The 17,753-nt window shown below is 41.5% G+C and overlaps 1 protein-coding gene across 1 annotated transcript in view; it reads left to right on the top strand.

Moving 5' to 3' along the window:
* The first annotated feature begins 1,913 nt into the window (after nucleotides 1–1,913).
* Nucleotides 1,914–17,753, top strand: part of LOC147730702 (uncharacterized) — a 34,849-nt gene continuing 19,009 nt past the window's right edge. The window contains exon 1 of the mRNA XM_086954104.1: nucleotides 1,914–1,935. Coding sequence (XP_086810230.1) covers nucleotides 1,914–1,935 — 22 coding nt within the window. The remainder of the gene's footprint in view (nucleotides 1,936–17,753) is intronic.

Raw genomic sequence — 17,753 nt, 5'->3', positions numbered from 1 at the left:
AGTTTCTAAGTGTTAACGCTGCTACCGTCCTTGTCCGCCCGCCCTCACTGCCTTCTTCGCCCCCACCCCCCTCCACTTCCAGAGAGAAACAATTACAACACGAACAACCGCCATCAAAGATCTCCCCGTTTTCAGCGAAGATTGCACGCATTGTCGCTCCTTCAATGCATTGTTTTAATGCTCTTTATAGCAAAAAGGAAAATCGTGTTCCTGAAAGACGAAAGAGGCGAGCAGCGCTCCTCGAAGGGTCAGTTTCACAGGAGTTGAGAAAGAAACACCACGTGAGTATTAGATAGCAGAAGAGCCGTGCAATTGCGCTAAAATATACGCTTCCCATGTCGCCGCTTGAATAGCTGTTATCCAGGTGCTGTTTTGACCCCAAGATGAAAAATATCTTTGCCTAATGTATGTAATTACTCGCTGCCACTTTGAAATCTCCCATGGTGTCCCAGCATCCTTAATAATGGTGAGCAGATTGTAGAGAAGTTAAAAATAAAGGGACTGCCACAATTTAGCAACCTGCGGGTAATGTTCTTGTAATGATAGTTTATTGTGAGTGCCTATTATTGCAGTTTCTTGGTATTTTCTGCTGGGTTGGCTATGTCCTGCATTTAACAGGAATGCAGCTGAACGAGTAAGATGAATAACATCATGCCATTAAAGTATCTATCTATCTATCTATCTATCTATCTATCTATCTATCTATCTATCTATCTATCTATCTATCTATCTATCTATCTATCTATCTATCTATCTATCTATCTATCTATCTATCTATCTATCTATCTATCTATCTCTCTATCTGTCTGTCTATCTGTGTGTCTGTCTATCTGTGTGTCTGTCTATTCTGTACCTACCTGCGTTTTATGTCTTTCTTTGGATGTAGTCATTAAGAGTGCACTGAAGCCCTTTGCAGAATCAATAACATACAGAACAGTTATTTCACGGTTTACAAAGCGAACCAGAGTAATCGAAATCGAAGTGCTCAGTAATAGAATATGGTAAGGAATTCGCACCACATTGTTTTCTTTTCATGGGATTTTATGCACTATGCCTCCTCAAATGATTGAATGAGTGTGTAATACTTATTTGCTGGTACTCAGGAGTTTCCAGGCATGGAGCCAGTTTGTTTCATAGGGGGATCATGTCCCTAGACATAAAAAAACATACATTGGAGTTTTAGGCGGGGTGCCTTCTCTGATCCCCTTATGTGTATCTTTGGGTGGAAAAGGGGGTTTCCATTGAATCCCTGCTAGCCAGTTCTGGGGCTGTCCTTCTGAGAGGGGCTGTTCTGAGCATCTGCTCTCAGATGCTGCCACCACAGTTTCAGTGACTACACATCTACATCCTGTGAAACAAGGGCCACTGTGTCTGGTTCCAGAAATACCAGATCTGGGATTTGTGGTTTTACCCACTAGGATTTGCAGAGCCAGTGTATGCAATACAGGAAGACAATGCAAGAGGCGAGTGTGAGTGGTGACATCTCACCCAGAGTTACTGCACCGGGTGGAACTGGACTACTCACAATCAGGTCCAAAGCCTGGAGCAAAACAACCTGGTACCCCTCTGGAATTACCCACCCAGGGGGCATCAGTAACTCTGGAGGGGTGCAGAAGTTACTCATGTTAAAAGTGTGAACCTGTGACCTTGTTTGAACATGCAGCATCTTTTTGCTATGCGTAGGAGGTTACAGTTTACAATGTACAAGGAACATGCATAAGGGAAAGGCAAGACGCTACCCATACACGTCACTGCTAGTGCTTTCACCCGGTCACGCCCCAGAAGTGGAGGAGAAAGGCCGAGAAGGGGATGCAGACGCGATGGCTACTCTATCCATAGTACGCTGGTGAAATTCCGGCATCCTGTGACATCAGAGGGTGATAGTTTTGCCGCCTGTACATCGATAACGAGTCATGACGGCGCTAGAAGGTGAAGGTATGGCTGCAGACGCGTGGGGAGCCGTGCAGTGCGGGCCCTTGTCCTTCTCCTGAAGTGATCCACCGTCGGTCGTGCTTGTATGCTCATGAGCACCGCTCCTTCAACCAGAGGATCCTTTAACCAGGGGTTCAACTGTGGAAGCAAATGCAGGAGAGAAGACTCATTGTGACTAAATAAATCACCATAGATTGGGATTTGCATAATTGGGCACCAGGATAATAGTCCACAATGATAAACAATAGAATTTAGGTATAATTGTGTAGATATTTCTTAAAGATACTTAGGCTATAGGCTAAAGGTGCTGAGGCTTAATATGTATATGAGTATTAATGTTAACCGGGGCAGGCGACCGGGGCCCGAAGGTACCAAGATCACTCCGGGAGTGGTAAGCGCACAACAGTGCGTGCAGAGTCATGGCACCCAGGGTACTAACAGGGGTAGGGAGGAGATGTGGGCTATTCTCCCACAATTGTTCCGGGGGCAGGGTGGGTAAGGGTGGTTTAGGGGTAGGACACGGGGTGATTTCAGGGGGATAATGGAATAGACGCAAGTCAGAAAGAAATTCCCTTTGGGCGAATTTGCAGTAGTACATAGGTACTCACAAACATACAATAGACTAATCAACACCTCACATATAACAAGGAAGCAATGCAAACAGGTGAAAATTTCAATATATGTGAAAACACTCTGGAAATGATTAAAGTATTAAAACAATTTATTAAGCATACATTACATCAATTAAAAACTAAAAATTGGGAAACAAATGCAGGACGGTACAGTAATCAATAAAAACAACATTCCAATAAAAAAGGAGTTTACAGGGAAAAAGGATTAAACTCAAACTCAAAACAGTAATTTTGAATTTCTCCTTAATTTGTAATCCCAGATTAGCTCCTTGGGCATCGACGCGTTTCGGCGGTACAATCAATTAAATCCGCCTTCATCAGGACAGTGTATAGAAAATGTTTCCCAAATATTTTCTCAAGCAAGAGATTGATCTAACAGTGTATCATAAGGGGTGTTCAGCCTCCTTATCATTGAGTGGAGATATTCATCCAGCGAATGATCTTCTATATCTGTTCAGGATTCTGTTTAAAAACAGTGACAAGAAGCGCTTACATATCTTTCAGTGTCGTAGAAGCATCCAGCAAAGTGACTGGAGGAGAAAGTTTAAAAAGGCTGCGTCCAAAGCACGCGGTAATTCTGTGATTATTTCCGACTTCCACTTCTCAATGGAGCATTTCATGGAATCGGTGACTTTACAAGTTCAGGGTTCAAGGTTCCAAAAAAGGATACTCGCTACACGAGGTAATTTCCTCTCTGTAGACCCTTTTGTATATGGATCGCATACGTCCCGCGTGCTTGTCTTCTCGTCTTCCCGGCTAGCCATTGAGAAGTGGAAGTCGGAAATAATCACAGAATTACCGCGTGCTTTGGACGCAGCCTTTTTAAACTTTCTCCTCCAGTCACTTTGCTGGATGCTTCTACGACACTGAAAGATATGTAAGCGCTTCTTGTCACTGTTTTTAAACAGAATCCTGAACAGATATAGAAGATCATTCGCTGGACGAATATCTCCACTCAATGATAAGGAGGCTGAACACCCCTTATGATACACTGTTAGATCAATCTCTTGCTTGAGAAAATATTTGGGAAACATTTTCTATACACTGTCCTGATGAAGGCGGATTTAATTGATTGTACCGCCGAAACGCGTCGATGCCCAAGGAGCTAATCTGGGATTACAAATTAAGGAGAAATTCAAAATTACTGTTTTGAGTTTGAGTTTAATCCTTTTTCCCTGTAAATTCCTTTTTTATTGGAATGTTGTTTTTATTGATTACTGTACCGTCCTGCATTTGTTTCCCAATTTTTAGTTTTTAATTGATGTAATGTATGCTTAATAAATTGTTTTAATACTTTAATCATTTCCAGAGTGTTTTCACATATATTGAAATTTTCACCTGTTTGCATTGCTTCCTTGTTATATGTGAGGTGTTGATTAGTCTATTGTATGTTTGTGAGTACCTATGTACTACTGCAAATTCGCCCAAAGGGAATTTCTTTCTGACTTGCGTCAATTGTGGAACCCTATCCCTTTGGTTTCGGGGTCCCTCTCTCTTTTATTAGGGATAATGGAATAGTTCATCTAAATGTTGATACAAGTACATTATTCTTCATAAAGGTCTAAATCAACATAAGAGATGAGAGGCTAGTCGTTTGAAAAAATCCTTTTTTTTTAATATATGAAATAACATTATTACTAAAACTGCCATGCACTTTATGTGGTATCTTGCTCTGTGCTGGCACTTTTCTTGCTGTATGTATAGGCACAAAAATATACAAAAATGTAGTTCAATATTAAATCCTGAACTAGTAGCGCTAGTTAATCTATGTACTGTATCAATCAATCAATCAATAAGAAAATTTGTAAAGTGCGCCACTCACCCGTGAGGGTCTCATGGCGCTGAGGGGGGGGGGGTGTTGCTACTGCTCAAAGAGCCAGGTCTTGAAGAGCCTTCTTAAAGTGAGCAGGTCTTGGGTCTGTCGTAGGTAGGGTGTTCCAGGTTTTGGCGGCGAGGAAGGAGAAGGGTCTGCCACCGGAGGTCGTTCGTTGGATGCATGGGATGGCGGCAAGGGCGAGGCTGGGGGAGTGGAGCTGGCGGGTGGGGGTTTAGAAGTTAAGTCTGTCATTCAGGTAGGCTGGTCCGGCGTTGTGGAGTGCTTTGTGTGCATGGGTGAGAAGTTTGAAGGTGATCCTCTTGTTGACGGGGAGCCAGTGCAGGTCTCTTAGGTGGGAGGTGATGTGGCTGCGGCGGGGAATGAGGAGGGTCAGACAGGCCGAGGTGTCCTGGATGCGTTGTAGTCGATGCAGGTGTTTGGCCGGGATTCCTGCGTAGAGTGCGTTGCCATAGTCCAGTCTGCCGCTGACGAGGGCTTGTGTCACTGCTCTTCTTGTTTCAGTCGGGATCCACTTGTAGATCCTGTGAAGCATACGGAGGGTGTTGTAGCAGGAGGAGGAGAAGGCGTGACCTGTTTCGACATGGAGAGGGCGGAGTCGAGAATGAATCCAAGGTTGAGTGCGTGGTCCGTGGGTGTTGGAGCTGCTCCCAGTGCGGTCGGCCACCAGGAGTCATCCCACGCGGAGGGGGTCGGACCTAGGATGAGGATCTCCGTCTTGTCCGAGTTCAGTTTCAGACGGCTGCTCCTCATCCACTCGGCGACAGCCTTCATTCCCTCGTGGAGGTTGGTTTTGGCGGTGTGCGGGTCTTTGGTGAGGGAGAGGATGAGCTGGGTGTCGTCGTCGTAGGAGATGATTTTCAGGTCATGCTGGTTGGCCACTTGTGCGAGGGGGGCCATGTAGATATTGAACAGTTAGAGGTATCTGGAGTGGGTGTGTGTAATCAATCTTCTAAATGGTAATTTTATAGAATCCACCTCGAGCATGAGATTTGTGTAAGGCAACCCAAAATGAAATAGAAAGTGTTTTTCACCTGCACAGAAACACAGCTGGGGTAGAAAGTGTCTGGGAGGCCTTTAAAGCTGCTATTTGTGGTTATATAACTACCAAAGATATAGCAGCTAGATTCTGCTAAAATGCACATAGAGCACATTTAGAATTAGAAGTCAGATGAAAACTATTGAAAATAAATCAACATTAGTGTTAAACACGAAAGGGTATACAAGACTGTTACTACGCTAAAGTATATGTAGCTAAATCCACATATCTTCAAAAGGCTTATGAGGAGAGTGACTTTTCAGGCAAATCTTTAGATTGGCAAATAAAATAGAGAGAGGCACAGAACAGAATTACCGCTCTGGTAGATAAAGTTATGAAAATTTGCATTACAAATGAAGAATAAATACAGAAGGAGTTTTGAAAACATTATGTAACAGTCTATTCAGCCAGACAAGAGGTAGATATGTCAAAATTAAAGGACTTCATTAGTAGATTCCCCATTCCAAAATTGCAGGCAAGTTAAATAAGAATATGGTCATTCGTGTTATATTAAAAGAAATAGATGATGTTGTGCAATTCCTGGAAAATAGTAACGCATGTGGAGAAGATGGGCTACCTGTGGAATGTAAAAAAATTAAATTTTGAACTAGTAGCGCTGGCTAATCATATCTTGCAGGGTGGAGAGATACCACCCTCCTGCAGTAGTAGTAGTCAGCTTTTTGAAAAAGAACAAAGACAAGGAGGATGTGAATTCTTACAGGCCCATAAGCCTCTTAAACACCAATTATGAAATTATAGCCAAATTATTGGCAAATAGAATAAATAAATGTATGGGGTCAATTATACATTTAGACAAATGTGAATTCATTGTAGGGCAAGAATTATCTTTTAACACTAGTTTTTTAGTTGTAGCTTTAGACTATTTTAGTCAAAATAAAATTCAGGCTCAGATTTTGTTAGTGGATAGCGAGAAGGCTTTCAATTTGGTTTGTTGTGAGAGCCTTTTTTATATTTTAACTGAGTTTGGTTTTTCTGCTGAACTTATTTGTATGAGGTTTAAGTTTTTTTAGGAGCTTCTGCACAAATAATTATTAATGGAAATAAGATTGCAGTTTGAAAAGTTAACAGAGGAAGAAGACAAGGTTGTCCTCTGTTGCTATTACTTTTTGCTTTTTTTTATAGAGCCGCTGGCTATAGCCATTCATCCAATCAGCAGTTTGGCATCTCCGACGCCAGGAATGTCAAATATCAAGCTTTATGCTGATGATATTGCACTGTTTTAAAAGCCTGACTTAGAAGTTCAAAAATAAATATTTGGTATTTTTCAGGAGTACCAGTTAATTGTACCACTGCTTCCGACACATAACTAACTGAATTAGGCCCACTGGTCAACACTAGACACAAGAGGTACATTGGTATATTTGTTTGTGAAAATGTAAATGACCAGTATGTTTTAAACTATGTTCCTCTAATCAATAAGATAAAGAGGCTGTTCATAAAATGGAAGAATATTACTTCGCAAATTTTACACACTACATATAGATCAACCAAGTTTTTAAATATTAATAGGTATAACAATTTCTTTTTAGATGTAATCTATCAGGAATATGATAATATTAATATTATGCTTTTAATGAAAACCTCCCAAAAAGTTAGATATGAAACACTAAAAGGGAATATAAGGCGTAAATGGTTATGGAAAAATAGGGGATTTTTTTGGATGTGAATTCGAAAAATTTGAACAAAACAGACCTTAATATTAAACACTGTAAAAACAAAAATTATGCAATGGTCTTATTTTAGGATCAAACATTTCTTGGGGGAACTGAATCCCATACACATAATTGAAACAAGAGAGCTCGCGGAGCAGTTATTAGAATATAAAATCCGTAAAACAATCAGCAGTTGGGCTTCTCTCCTACATAGTCAGGGGGTAGAAAAACTCTATGGACTAGCTCGAAAAATGGCAATCTAAAGAAGACCTCGAGATATAATGTAAAATGTATTGTAATGATGATACTTGTAAAGCGCACTATTACCCCATCTCGGGGTGTCCTGGCGCTGAAGACCGCTGGGGAACCCGTCCTGGCTTTCCCTGTGAGATGGTCCCTTCTGGGTATCTCCAAGGTGAAACCAGGCATCCCCGGCGTCTGTGGGGGGCCGTTGTCGAGATGAGGCAAGCTTAATGCCCAGAGTTGCCGAGTGTGATCCCTGGTTAGAGTAGGCACCGAGGCGAGAATTATCAAGTCCGTTGACCCTGGTCCACGACCCTGCCGCGTCGGAAATTGAACCCAGGTCCCGGGCCGTTCTCTGCTTCCGGGTCTGCCGCCTCTAACCAGTGAGCCACACCACTCCACTTTTAGCCTGAGATCAGATAAGTAAGTCTAATTTCTCCCTACAGAAAGGGTCCAATTTACGACAGATGCACTATTATACTAAATGGCTTATATATAGAACTGTAGACTTACTCCATAAAATACATTTGCAGTTAAAAAAGATCACCACCAAAAAAAGAGTTATCTCATTTATTGATATGTTCACCTATATCCCTTTGACAACTGGCTCAAATAGTTAGTCTTTTGGCTTCATCAAATCAAGCAGCGATACCTGGTCCACCTCATTATTGGCCTCTTCAAAGGTTGAAAATGTAATGAGGTCTGAGCAGATATAGAAACAAAACATGGGGCATACTATTGATTAGATCGCCTCCATGCTTGGAATGGAAGATTAATTTTCAGTTCTGCCCAAGCTCTCCTATTAGAATCAGACCCATGTTTGTCAGGGTGGTGTGCTCGATATGGTCAGTTTTTGACTGGTGGTGCATACTCTCAGAGGGAGTTCTATTCTATTAAATTCTATTAAAATTATTTATAACGCGCACTATCACCATTGGTTTCTTGGCGCTCATTGACATATAGCGTTGATCCAGGGTGGGGGATTAATCATAAGCAGCTTGAAAGAGTAGGGTTTTTAAAAGTGTACGGAAACGGTCGTACTGTGGGCAGAGACGGAGAGAGGAAGGTAGGGAGTTCCAGGTGGAGGAAGCCAGGACAGAAAAACTCCGACCACCGTGCTTTTTTCTTTTAAATCTGGGGACCTCGAGGAGGTTTAGTGATGCTGAGCGAAGGGCTCTGGAAGGAATATGATGGGACAAGGCCGAAGAGATGAACCTGGGGGCTGCGTCCGAAAGGGCCTTAAAGGTGGTGCATGCCAGTTTGAAAGTGCAGCGTTTGGAAACCGGGAGCCAGTGCAGACTACGGAGGAGGGGAGTGACGTGCTGGTGTTTGGGTTGGCGGAAAATCAGGCAAGCAGCCTGATTCTGCACCAGCTGAAGTCGGTGGAGGTGACCTGCAGGAATTCCTGCATACAGAATGTTGGCGTAATCGAGTTGTCTATGCACATAAATTATATAGAGCTTTTTAGAGGCTCCTTTCTGAACCAAACATTCACCAAAAAAGTATGCACACAGTTTGATCCTTCAAAGGAGGAACAACCTCACAGCAATGAGTGTACTCATTCCTCGATCGTAGTCAATCTGGTGAAAAAGTTTCGGAGCACTGTCTTCAACGTCACATTTCATCAATGGCGAATATCTTCCACAATGTCTGAGTTCCGTAGCAGACTGGTATTCCCACCATTTCAGAGATGTGGGAAAAAGTAAATTTTATATTTCATTGTTTCAGCACCTTCATATGGATTGGGTTCTTTACTAAATAAATAGTTTTGGCTACAGACTGATACCCAGCTTCCCCGGTTCTAAAGTTGAAGACCAGATATATTCGCAATAGCAACATTTGTTTTTCTTCGGTTGTGGAATCAGAAGCTTCCTTAATCTTTTCCTCCAGTTCTAATGATTTCTCATTGTCTCTACAAAATCAGGGTGGAAGTTAACTGCTTTATTTATAGTAACTTCTTTGACAGATTTGGTTTCTGGCTCTATTACAAATTTTGTTAGACATTCCAATTCTTCTCCCTGGTTTTCCTCACATTTTACAAGACCAGCGTGGGCAGAAATACAGACTTGTTCATTCATGCTAACTCCAGTCGATGGCATGGAAAGTCCATCTGATGGCTTTCGCAAGAGAGTCTGATTCATCAGTAAAGCCTGGGCCCCAGGACAACAGCTATAAGTCAAGTAGGTTAGCTTGGGATTGCTGATGTCTGGAATCAGCCTCAAATCTTGTTTTGACGGACATTTCTTCAATAGCCAATTTCCGAAGCCATTTAGCATCGGCAGTCAAGTCTTACAAGAAGGTAAACATTTACATGTCTGCCATATCATTACAGCACCATTACATTCCATGAAAACCAATTTTAGAGTGTCCTACAATTTACTAATTACTCCATGTCATTAGATTAAGTATGGCTCCTACTTCCAAGTATAATTACTTTTGGGCTGTTAATTGAAATCTGAATTTGTTTGTATCATTGTCTGATAATGCTACTCTGTCCCTGAAAGAATTAGCAGCCAAGTTGGTAATGTTGTTTTGCTTGGTCTCTTTCAAAAGAGTGTTAGATATTAAAGCCTTGGATCTGTCAGTGAGTCGGTCTACTGCCTTACAAGGTTTCTTCTCTATTGGTAGAATAATTGAAACATTGACCTCAGCAATTTTAGAAGCCCGTTTTCAGACCATCCATATCTCTGTACTTTAAGATGTTTAATATAACATGAGTCATCACTTCCCCGTTCTAGTGTGTCAACAGCTACTTTAGTCAAGTGGGTTAAATGGATTATGTCAGAAGCCTGCATTGATATTTCGTCATTTGTGGCCCATTCTTCCAGAGAAGCTATGGCTTCAAAGGCCTCTTGGCCAGATCTGAGAGCGTCTGATTGATCTTCAGCATCCAATTTTAAAGCTTTCTAGTATAAGCCAATTTCGCAAGTCTACTCTGTTATTAATTTGTTTTATATAGCATAATAAGACTCTCATGTTTTGATTTAAAATCTGGATTTTCCAAGCTTTAATGCCTAATTTGATTAAAGTCACAGTGGTGAGTATGATCTCACCACTGACAAGATGTATGATGAAGTATACTTCTTTCCATGGTTTTTCCCTCCCTTTGTTATTGAATATTACTTGTTCTATTTTTTACAGTGCCACAATCAACAGTTCCTCAATCGCCTCATCACCCATTGGAGGTTAGAGAGTGGATTGTGGTTATTCTCCTTTTCATCTTCTTTATTTTCTTCATCCCATTTCTGTTTCTGCATAAATTAAACTAATCTGTTGCATCAAGAAAATGGCAGAGGTCTATTTATGAGTTACTGTCTGTATGCCTCTAAAGTCTACATTGGTAATTCAGTTTTTTCAGTTCTTTTAAATAGTATTTTTAATTCAAAATAGGTTATTAAATGTTTTATAGTTAAATAATAAATATGTACAATTTTTAAACATTAATTGATCTCTATGTACTTAGCAGTCTTAGCTAGGGTGGAACCAATGTGACATCAATACATTCTATGGGGAGAGCACCAGGCGGTCCGGCGGTAGGGCCAGTGGCAGTTGAGATTGTGGGCTGTGCTAGCTGCGTCGAGTGGGGTTACTCTACCACGGACCAGAAATAAACTACAGTTGAAACAGCCACTTGAGAAGGTTTTTATTTACTACAATGCAGCTATATTTTTAACTATTTAAATATTTTTTATTTAATTTAACATTATTATCTATGGAGTTTTATTTTAAGTCCCTACATCCTTAACTTTCTATAGAATTATGTTGTGGTGCCAGTGGTTGGGCATGTGCAGTGCTGGACGTAGTAAAAAAGTGTAAGTTACTATAAAAGTGCAAGTTACAACTAAAAGTTCAGTTTGTAAATACTGAAAAGTTGTACACTTACTCAAAAGTGTAAGCTTACTCAAAGTGCAAGTTGCCTTTGTCAATCAGACCCTGCCAGTTCATCCAACTTAGATCCTGTGAATCTTCAGACCCTTTTATCGGTGACTCTGTATGTCCTAGACTCATAACTCCTCAGTGCCCACACCCTGTTACTCTTCTTGTTTTAGATCCTGTATCTCATCAGACCCTCGACCTCATGACTTCTCACATCCCATATCCTGTGACTCTTTAGACTTTATACCGGGTGACTACTGACATCATACATCCAAGACTCCTTCAAGCCCTGGCCCCCTTGTCCCATGCATCTAGACCCTATGACTTACTGAATCACACATATTGTGGCTTCTCACATTCTAGACTCCATGACTCCTCAGAAGCAAGACCCTGCAATGTTCACATCTTAGATCACATGGTTAGACCCTTAATCATATGATGTAAAGGCTGGTACCTTTGTCATGTGAGTTGAAACCTAATTGCTGTTGTCAATCTAGATCCCAAGACATACGGTCTCTCATTTTTCCTGCCTCCATGCATATCTCAGCCACTGGACAGCAAATAAACGATCCCTGTAAAACTTGGCATGCTTACTTCTTTACTCACATACTGTAAAAGCCTAAATACTTTAGTGTTTAATCAATAGAGCATTAAAGATGTGTTACGGCTCTTTTCCTCTGAACACCTGTTATGTTGCTTCTATAGCACCAAGACGCTCGATGTATGTATACTGACAAATATTATTAACATAATGTAACATAGCAAATGCAACATGACAACCACACTGAATATGATTCAAGTCCAGATTAAGCCCTTCTGCAATCAAAGAGGACGGACTTGGCTGTTTTACCAGGGCATGAACGAGGGGAAACAGGATGAAATAACATAGGGAGAAGCTGGCAGGCCTTCCTTTGCTCTGTATGGGAGGGGTGCAACAGTGGATGGTAACCAGGCAAACAGCCTGAAATGAAACATTGTATTACTCAAAACTAAACACAATTGAGCTATTCATCTATTTTTAGTTATTTTCAGCTATGTTTTCAGAGATCTGGGACTTATTAAGCATATCTCGCAAGTTTAAATTTTGGTTGACAAATGGAATGTAATTCAGGAGTAAAATGGATTCCCAGAAATGTATTTGATTACCTGCAGCCTCAATCCTGCTGTTTCCATAGCTTTAACTATTATTTAGCTATTTTGTTTAAAGAGACAGTACACTCCATTTTATCTCAGCTTGCCTGTTTCCTGGATCTTTTCTAGTACTCAGATGGATTTGTTTGATGCAGGAGTGGCTGCAATTGGGCTCAGAAAGTGCATTGTGCAACAGTGATAGAGCCAATCGCTTGGCAGATCAATATCCTACACAGCGCTGGCCTTTAGCAGTGGCAAGCTGGTGCCATGCCTGGGCCAGCAACCTTCAGAGTAGCGCAGGAGTACATCCAACAAGAGCAGTATTGGCTCTACCTGGCCGCACATGCCTAATTTCTGTGGTATAAATACAATTGCACTCAACCGTTTAATGGTTCTACTGCTCAGACACCATGAATTCAAACGACCAAATATTAGTTTTAAGACAGTGCCAAGGAAGCACCCCCAAAAATGTAATTTAAATTTAAACTAGCTCAATCGAATGTCAGTCATCGATAAGGATTCATGTAGATGGGATTTGGCGCCATCCTTCTTAACCCTTTCGATGCTCATGACGAGCTCAGCTCGTCATGATGCACAGTTGAGCTGTGCTGATGACGAGCTGAGCTCGTCATGACACCAGCAAAATGGCAATTTCCAGCACAGGAGGGGGAAAACGCCTAGCAGCCAAGGTGTTAATGTAGCAGGTACTACTTGGGATACATTTACTCTACTTCTGCATTTTTATGGGATATCTCCATCCAGAAAAGCGATACTAAAAGAGAGAAGAACAATATTTTTTCTAATCCCTGATGAACTCCCAGTTGCGGACAAAATCTGCTGGTTGGGCTGGTGTCAGATTTTGCAAAGAATAAAGAATACGTTTGCTTTGAAATATCATGCCTTGGCTCTTGCATTATATTTAAATCTATGAGAAGAATCTCATTGCTTGAATGATCCCTACATCAAGTGAAATTTGGAATAATATTTCTTTGGCTTCCTAAGCAATTTGTGTACATTGGCTGGATCTGAAAGAAGAAGTTGCATGATTGGAATAAGTATTTGGACTGACATTGTATTGAGTTAATCTAAATTTAGATGAAAAATGTATTTGTGGACTTCCTAAGTACTCCCTTTTTACTTATATTTGTGGCACAAGAGTAGCCAGAAGCAGTCTCCAACCTGGCTCTAAATAAAAGGGTGATATCCACTGTTCTGTTTTTTTCCTTTCTCTTGTTCCCCTTCACCTTCTCCATACCCCTCCCCTGACACTGACATATAAAGATGACGAGTGAGAGGGGAATGCCTAACGGTGTTTTGCCTAGCACACTATATCACCAAAGACTAGCTCCTTTACACCATGGAACATGCAGTACACAATTTGTGTTCCCCTTAGTGTTGAATATAGTGTCAACACTAATGTCAACACTAAGTGAAGCACCCTTGTGTTGACTGTAGTGTTAACACTACAGTCACTACTGAGGTGAGCGCAAAGTGTACCATTATGCAAAGGAGCAACCTTTTCTGGGATATGATGCAACTGCCTAAACTGTTTTTTTCTGACCTCCTCTACCAACTATCACTTGTTTCTAATGTTCCCTTTTCTAAAAATTGCATTCTGGCCCATTAATTACACTTCATCCGGCCCGAGGCAGAGAGTACGGCCCGGGTGCAGAGATTACAGCCTCCTTGCAGAGATTCCGGCCCTACTGCGGACGTAAAGATACAGCTTGTAAATGATCTCTGTGAATACCACAAGTCATAAAGTTAGACTGTTGTCTCAGATTAGCTTTGTGAATTGGCCTTTGAGTTTCTATCATGATGCTCATCACAGAGTGGGGTGGCGTGAGCAAATCGCACTTTCCCCTTCTCATCTGTGACTGGGTAGGGACTGCCACCTTCTGCTTACTGACCCCCGTCCCATCTGTGACGAGGTAGGGGCTGTTGTCTCCTCTCATTGGCTGACCCATTGTAAGCCAATGAGAGGAGGAGGAGGCAGTCACAACCCCACAAGAGCCTCAGGGCATCCCTGCACCACCTGAAATCAATTCAGCAGCAGGTAAACTGTGTTTTTGTTTATATGTTTGGTGTGTGCATTCATGTATGTATGTATGAATGTAAATGTATTTATGCATGCATTCTGTGAATGGGTGTCTGTATGCTTGGGAATGGTGGGTGTTCGCATGGAAGCTTTTGAATGTATGTGGGTTTGAGTGAGTGTGCATGTATATGTGAGTGTATATGTATGTTCTTGTGTGATGCCCTCACAAACTGCTCCTGCTTGTATTCCCGGCCACCACTGCCAATCGGAAATGTGGATTGTTTTCCTACAAACCTGTGCCTCTTCCAATGAGGCTCGGGTTGAGTCTGTCATGTCAAGATCAACAGCTCTTGATTGAATTACTGCCTCATACTAACAGCCTTTCGGAACCACAGATCTGAAGATAAACCTCAAATGTTGTTTTAGGATGAATTTAACTTTGCTGTTGAGGTGGATGCAGGAGCCCTACTTAGAAGCAGAATATATCTGCTCACTACGTTTTTTGCTGACTCTTACTGTTCTTTTAATGCACTGTATCCAAAGATACTAAATTAAGGCAAGCTATTAACTTATCTCATATTCAATGATATCCAAAACAACACTTCCAAAGTGAAACACACTGACAACTAATGCCTTTTACATCCATTGCTGCATTTGCGGTATCCTTTATTGCAACAGTTATCAACCTGTGGTTTGCAGACCCCTGGGGTTCCATGATGCATACTCAGGAGGTCCACGACTGTTTAGAATGGGAAACAACCTTTACAACACAACTTTTACAACGCACTACCATTACAACGAAACTTTTACAACGCAACATCCATTAGAACGCATGCATTTACAACGCAACCATTACAACGCATGACACTACAACGCACACCACTAAAATGCATGCCATTACAACGCAGTCATTACAACGCATACCATTACAACGCATAGCATTACAACACATAGTACCCTTACACTATCCAACACTTACCCTACTGTTGCACCCCCTGGAGTTTGAATAGTGATTTTTACCCCTACACTATCCAACACTTACCCTACTGTTGTACCCCCTGGAGTTAGAATAGTAATTTTTACCCCTACACTATCCAACACTTACCCTACTGTTGCACCCCCTGGAGTTAGAATAGTAATTTTTACCCCTACACTATCCAATACTTACCTTACATGCAATGTAATGTTATGCGTTGTAATTGTATGTGTTGTAAATGTAGTATGCGTTGTAGTGGAATGCCTTGTAAAGGTAGTTTCAAAGAATTCGTTGTAGTGGCATGCGTTGTAATGGTATGCGTTGTAATGGATGTTGCGGTGTAAAAAATGCGCTGTAAAGGTAGGCGTTGTAAAAGTATGCGTTGTAACGTCATACATCCGTTTAGAATATTAAATAATCAAAAAATTTAAAGTGATATGCCAGAGTTTCTTTAATAAATGAAATAATGAAAAGATCCAACATTACCATTAAATTGTAACTTCTAATCTTTGTATTTTTTATGATTTTAATAAAATATTTCCAGATTTGACAATGGCTTGGTGTTAGATGTGTCTGTATTTTTCATTGGGTTTTGAGATTCAAATGAATGAGTCTGCTTAGGTGGGGGTCCTTGGCTTCCAGTAGATTAACTGGTAGGCTACAGAAGTCAAAAAGTTAAAAAAACGTTGCTTTGTTGACTATGAAGGAGCCTAGCTCACATTGCCTGTTGGGGCCGAACACAAACAATCGTTCATGTAAGAGGTGGTTGATACATCGGGTTTGCCCTATGGGATACTTTGAGGAAGGTGACAGTGTCCCTTTGTAGTCTGGTGTTACGAGAGAAAGGAAAAGGAAAGCCTTTAATCTTTTACTTACTTACTGCCTGTTATGCCGATTGGTACGTAGGGCAGCAGCGAAGGATCTCTACTACTGTCTGTCATGGGCAAGTTTCTATATGATGCCCCACCTGTGAATTAGGGTCTTAATTCCTGTTTCCTGGCATTCTTTGACCTGTCTCTGTTTCATTTGCTTTGTGGGGTACTGGGGAGAACTGTTCTTGTAATGTATCCTTGTTCTCTTCCATCTCCATCTTTTTTTTTCATAAAGGTGGTGTCCATGCTCTCTTGCTTGCATCTGGTGAACTGTTCCTGCCAGGAGTTGGAACCTGTTTTTGATTTATAAGGTGAATACCTTCTTGGTCTTGGGATCTGTAATTTTGCAACATCAAAGAGCTGTTGTCTGATGTTTTGCATTCTCTTTCTCTGAGCTTCAGCTTCACAAGAGTGATCACAAGATGGTGATGGCTGCTGGCTTGCGCTCCCCTCCTTACACCGCCGTCTCACAATGAGCGTCTCCAAGTGGTGCTTATCAGGTGGTCAAAAGAGTTTCTGTCTCAGCCACTGGGTGAGTACCAAGTTAGTTGATGAATCTCACGGTGAGGGAGGAGAGTCTCTCCTATGACCAGATCATTTGCAGTGCAAAATTCCAAGTCCTTCTCAATTGTTGTTTATTGTTTGACAAACGTCCTATCCCATGGCTCTGTCATGACTCATGTCATCATTTTACACTTTAGCATTCGAATAGCCATCCCAATCTTCAAGTTATGATTCGGCAGAGCTTCAAACTTAGCTTACTATTGTTGGTAGAATATGACCATGACTGTTTCTCTGCATCAATAATTGGAGCATAGCTCTGGATAATGTTGGTGTTGATGTGTCTGCCTTTAACCTGGCTGTCATGCATCTACTGTTACTGGGTTTCCACTTAACTAGGGCTTTTTCTGTCCCCTTGCTCAGAGTGATGGCTACTCCGTTTTGATGTTAACCATCGTCCCTTCCAGAGAACAGTCCACCTGCTATTGTTGACTCCCAGGATGTGTAGGTTGTAGCATCTTCTCTCAGGTGTTACTTGAACTAGCTTTCCTTTGTCATACATGGGGCACATATCTGATTCTGGTCATGCACTTGAAACTTAGAACTTCTGTCCTGTCGGTAGTTTCCTTGCAGCTTTGACTACTGTCAATCTTTTACGTCTCATGCAGGGCGTCTGGAAGTCACTACTGCCCAGATGATTTAGTGGTTCTTTCATTTTTTTTCTGTAAGAAATGTTTCTATGGGAGAAGATTGTTAGCCTTGTGCCCAAGCTCCAGCGTGGAGGACCAGTGGATCGCACTTTGTCTGGTCTCTATCCTTTGACGTGCCCAGCTTAGGCAACCCTGCCAGGAGAGTAGGATCCTGTCAGCATAGCTCTCTAGATCACTGACACATGCAAGCCCCTCAACCACTTCAAGCTGGCAATTCTTCAAGGAGGAAATGCATGCAACTTGAAAAGGTGTTAAATAGAACAGTCCTCAGCATGTTTAAAAGCACAGATACATGG

This window comes from Lissotriton vulgaris, chromosome 2_1, assembly GCF_964263255.1.
Source record: "Lissotriton vulgaris chromosome 2_1, aLisVul1.2, whole genome shotgun sequence".
NCBI lineage: Eukaryota > Metazoa > Chordata > Amphibia > Caudata > Salamandridae > Lissotriton > Lissotriton vulgaris.
The sequence above is the reverse complement of the archived record's forward strand: the minus strand, read 5'-3'. Positions and strand labels throughout refer to the sequence as shown.